Source organism: Elaeis guineensis, chromosome 5 (assembly GCF_000442705.2).
Source record: "Elaeis guineensis isolate ETL-2024a chromosome 5, EG11, whole genome shotgun sequence".
NCBI classification, from domain to species: Eukaryota; Viridiplantae; Streptophyta; class Magnoliopsida; order Arecales; family Arecaceae; genus Elaeis; species Elaeis guineensis.
In genome coordinates, this window is record NC_025997.2 from 18,175,874 (window position 1) to 18,181,169 (window position 5,296).

The following is a 5,296-nucleotide window of genomic DNA, read 5'->3' on the forward strand; positions in this document are numbered from 1 at the left end:
AGACAATAACCAATAAAGAATATATGAAAGTTGCCGTAATCTCCACAGGATGCAAGCCTTGGGACCAATTATTGGAAGTTAGCAATAATCTAATTAGCTATAATACTTTGCTGCTATATTGAAAGATAGCAAAAATTAAATGTCAACCAGTTTCTAATTTGATCAAGCTTGATTAGGCCTAATTCTCAGTTGAACCAAATATACAGAAAGCTAGTTTAGAAGGTTTGACATCTTTAATTCAAGCCAAATTAAAGTCAAGATCTTGATTAAATAAAAAAAAAAAAAAAATCCCATAGTCCATTAAGACCATTCCTCTGATCAGGAATTTGAGCTATATGCCAAAGCTCGATTTAGCAGGTTCTACTCCTCTGCTTTAATTACTTTCTAGCTTAAAATTTAGTTCCAAGCTTTTATCGTCTATGTTTGGTTGCTTCAGATCATGTCAATTATGTGCCACTTAAAAAGTGGCTTGAATCAATCCCAGAAGCCATGTCTCAAAATCTCCTAGGTAAATTATGACCTAGTGGCCAATTGTTGCATCCTAATAGTGCTTTTTATTATTGCTGGTAGGAGATCCTAACCGTCCAATCAGCTGATTCCTTATCCTCTCGATACACGAGGAAATTAATATGAACCGCACCAAGGGCGTGATGTATAGGCCGTAAATCCACCAAATTAATTCGTTTTTTTAGATATAACCGTTCAAAAGTATTAAAAATGAGATAGAAAACAAAAACGTAGGATTTGTGCCTAGAAGTTACATACCCTGCCAATTACCCTTTAACCATTTTTATTCTTTGAGGAAACCACCAACCCAAAAAGAGCCAACACGACTCCACGCCTGCATGCTTACAAGCATGAACGCATAACACCCTATACATGCCCATGCACGTAAGAAGAGGAACAAAAACAGGAAAAGAATAAAAAGGAAGGAAGAAGAAGAAGAAGAAGAAGAAATCCACATCCCCTCATCACACACCCAGTTGATGATTATTCCTGCAGTGCAATCGACTCCAAACGCTGCTGCTCGTAGAACCTCGCAATGAACTCCTCGGCCTTTACATCAATCTCATTCGGCTCTCCATCATCTCCATCATCACCACCATCTCTCTCGGCATCGCCATCTTCGCATGTGTCGAGTACATGGAGGTCCTCCGCAGACGCGTACCCGCTCATGCCATCCGAGTGCATTGGCGATGTCGCAGGGGTGAAAACCTCATGCAAGGAGTCCACCTTCGTTAGCCGGAGGGCCGGGAGGGCCACCACCAGCTCCGGTGGCGCCACCTCTTGGTGCTCAAGCTGGTGGTGGTGGAGGGGACGCATACCGGCCAGCAAACTCTTCCAGAAGCTGGTGCTTTCTGACTGCACCACCACGACGGCCTGCGCAGGCGCCTCCTTCTTCGACGACGGCCGAGTCATGAAGAGCGCGGCCTGGACGAGCCTCAGGGCATTGCTGCGCTTTCTGGGTCTCGGGGTAGTGGTGGGTGTTGACGAAGCCTTCTTAGGGCTCATGGTCATGTCTTTATTCTCTTCTTCCTTCTCCATGGGGATGGAGTAGCAAGAAAGGGACATAATTGGCTGGCCTAATAAGTTTTTTGTTACTTTGATAATGAGGCTTGAAGCAAGAGTTGGAGCTGACGAAAGATTATATACGAGGGGGTTAAATGGGGTCTTGGTTAGAGGGGAAGAGAAGTGGTATGGGCCTGTGGAGAATATTCTTCGAAGGTGGTGTAACTGGTGGAACGGAAGGAGAACGGACCGTGGGGTCTGGGTGGCTTAGTTTGGTTGGGTCTCGTGGGGAGTTCGTGGGGACGGAGTGAGGGAAAGGTGGGAACGCGGTTCGGGTGGCGAACTCGGCGTGGGAGGTGGCGAGACAGGAGGTGGGAGAGCAATTTTAGGCAGGCTGTTGAAGGGGTCAGCATTTGTCTCAGGCTGGCAGACCTAAATGCTCGGGCTGGGTCGAGTTGTCGCTGGTTAGGAACAGTTACAGTTTATTATTAGATTATATATAGTCCGCGGGTGTTAAAGTCCTGCTTAACAGGGACTAATCATGTATAATAGACTGGTCCATGGTGAACCAGACGTTGAATTGCACTATAAGGGTATCGGTGATTCAAATAAGATCACCATAATGATCTAAGATTACTAATGATCTAAATCTTAAGATAATTTAATCTTTAATGATTTAAGATGATTACGTTGGATAGGATATGGTCCAATGATTAAATATGTTGTAAGGGTAAAAGTAACATGAATATTATCCATCCGGATGCATTTTCGTATCTGAATCAATAAGGATATAGATAGAAATCTAAAGATCCAACTAATATCCGTATCTGTATCTATATCCGTCAAAGAAAAATAGATATAGATATGGATAGACAATTATCTGATCCATATTCGAATATCCGAATCAACATGTAATCCTATATAATTTTATATAGTACTTATTAATTTTTTTAAAAAATATATAACCATATAAATATATTATTAATTTGATTTATCATCTATTTAGTAATATCTTTGATTATATAGTCATAAAGTTTAATTATTTAAGTTATATCCATAATTATATCCATATTTCTGGTATCCGAATTGTATCCATATTCATTTAAAATAAATATGGATATGAATTTTTACATCCGAATAATATCTGTATTTGTATTTATATTCATCAAGAAAAATAAATATGTGGATATGGATATGTTGGTATCCGATCCGATTTCATTCCTAATATATTATATTATATTGGGCTGGATCATAGTTGGATGAAGACCTGCCTAAAGAGATTTTGAATATAAATTATTGGCCTATTAAGATACCTATACTAGCAACTATAGGGACAAGACATAATATGTTCTCAAAAGAATAGGTTTACATGCATCCTAAGTAACAATTTTGTTATTGTTGATGCATGATGACCATTCAAATTTTAAATAGTTTGCATAAAAGACGTATTTTATGTATTTAAATTGACCTTGATGTTCATGCCATCAACCTTTGCTGCTTGCCTATGATATTTTTAAATTAAAACACTTGCCATTAGATCAATGACTAATATAGCAATTATTTGTTGTTAGAATCCCTAACACCAAAGAATCTTAATTAATTTTTATTGAGGCATTCTGATTTTCAAATTTACCATGTGACATGAATATGGGTCTTACAACAACATGCAGGTTAGGTGCTCAATATCTTATTATAATGCTAATCAAATTTGAAATAAGTATACTTTTACTAAGTTGGACAACATATATCCCAATAGTTGGTGGTAAACCTGGCACCTATCAAAAAGCACATACCAAGTGTTGTGACGACCCACTACATATATATAAGTAGGGCTTAGATTCATGGGCATGCAAGGTGATGACCAGTCAAAAATAAATATAAAGGATTTTTGTATGTATACCCTAATAAACATTCAAATTTGTATGGATATTCTCTTAAAATTAATATTTACATATATACTCTCACAAAACTCTATTTTTGCATAACTACCCTCCACATAACGGTAATCCTAATGCCGATAGTTAAAAATAGATTTTTTTAAATTAAAAATTAATAAAAATTAATTACGAAATTACATCTTTATCCCTAAAATAGTTAACGGGTTAGTCGGTTTAGATTGAAGCCATTCGACTCATTTTCATCCCTTCTCCTGAAATTGGGTACTGTTCCTATCATCAGTACCCCTATTTCTATGAAAGCCCTAATCCTACTCCACCCTCGACCCTGATCGTCAATCTCTCCTTTGCTGGAGATCACATTGTTATTCCTTTCTATGGTTGGATGGCTTTTGAAACCACCATCAACAGCTTCGAGCACTTTCTCTCAACTCTTTTCTCCACCATCGGCATCGCTTTTCCCTTTGTTGGAGATCTCCTCACCACTGGAGCCATTCCGTATCTTCGCCACTCTCAAGAATGAGAAGCCGGATTCTCCTTCTCTTTTCTTCGCTGACAATCTCCTTGGCACCGAACTTATACTCCCTTGACTCGAGGCTCGATGCCCGAGTAAGTATGGAGCTAAGAAGTACGCCCACAGATTGAGCTGAGTTGGGCCTAGGCCTAACTTATTTTGGTTACTCTTTGACTTAAACCTAGCTTGAACCCGGCCAGCCCACTTGCTGAAACAGTCTAACAGCCACCTCTACAACAAAAATCGAACCCTTCCCTTTGCTACTTGATATCATCCAGGAATGCACTTGTATGACCATTGAATCCAAAAACATTAACATAACAGCATATGCTAAATATTGTTGAGAGCAGTCATATACCTCTAGAAATCAAAAAGTTAGAATCATATGCCACATAAATGAGCACCAATTCTGTTTTTTAATGTATCGTTACACGTATGTGTATGCTAGTTTAGAAAGTGAAGATTTTTACCAATATCGTGCTTATATTTCTCTTCTGATTGCTTTTCGCGCTCAACATATTTCATACGTCCAATTGTTATCTTTTCTTGTTCAGCCACAGCTACAATGAGAAAGCATGCGCGTGGGAACCATACGGCCAAGTACCAAAACCACCTGTGACTCACTTCAACAAGTTGATAGGCGACAGAAGCCGTTAGTATGGTAATAATTAACATTTTAGAATTGCGGGGACGCGGTTTGCGTTCCAACGACCTGCACGTCTCTTTCTCTTATCATTCATAGAATAGAATACAGCTTGCTTCCCCGGCCCAGTGACTTGCTAAGCCTTGTTAGGATCCTCCTGCCTCCTACTATTTAATAAATATGCAGTATGCTTACATAACGAGACAATCATAATGATTAACTAGAAGTCGTCTCGCTGTTGCCAGAAGAAATGATGGGGAGGTTTCTTCCGGTCGAATCTTTCTTTCAGAGGAATTGTGACTGGTTTACACTACTTTCTATCACTTTCTTAAAACAACCCCCTTGATTGGCCTTCTACATCATAGTCATGCTAATTGTTAATGGTTATTTATTGTCGTCCCGCACAAAGCCAAGCCAACCAAACATCTTTTTGTTTGGAGCTTTGATTGTGAGTATGGTTTGAGTATCCACCATTCTTTTTCAACCATATCACAATAAGATAAATTTTGGATCACGATCTTCTTTAGTTCAGACATCATAAACCGGAGAGAGCCACCATTCCAACCATGCTTGTGTATGATCGGTATGGCAATTGTGATCAAATAAACCTCAAGATGACATATGAGACAATACATCTCATAAAATCTTGGCTCCTTCCAATCGCAGTTATCATAACAATCGTGTAAGGTGGTGTTTAGTGAATTGCCCTCTCTAGTCTATACCAAGAGTTGAGAG

The 5,296-nt window shown here is 39.1% G+C and overlaps 1 protein-coding gene across 1 annotated transcript; it reads right to left on the minus strand.

Annotated features, from left to right (window-relative positions):
- Window positions 1–695: 695 nt before the first annotated feature.
- LOC105045127 (uncharacterized) lies at window positions 696–1,771 on the minus strand. The gene has a single exon (XM_010923283.3). It carries the CDS (start codon window positions 1,570–1,572, stop codon window positions 991–993), a length of 582 nt encoding a protein of 193 aa, XP_010921585.2. The 5' UTR covers window positions 1,573–1,771; the 3' UTR covers window positions 696–990.
- Between the last annotated feature and the right edge of the window lie 3,525 nt (window positions 1,772–5,296).

Excerpts from the sequence above, each read along its gene's own strand:
- LOC105045127 (XM_010923283.3), bottom strand. The coding sequence starts at position 1,572 with ATGTCCCTTTCTTGCTACTCCATCCCCATGGAGAAGGAAGAAGAGAAT.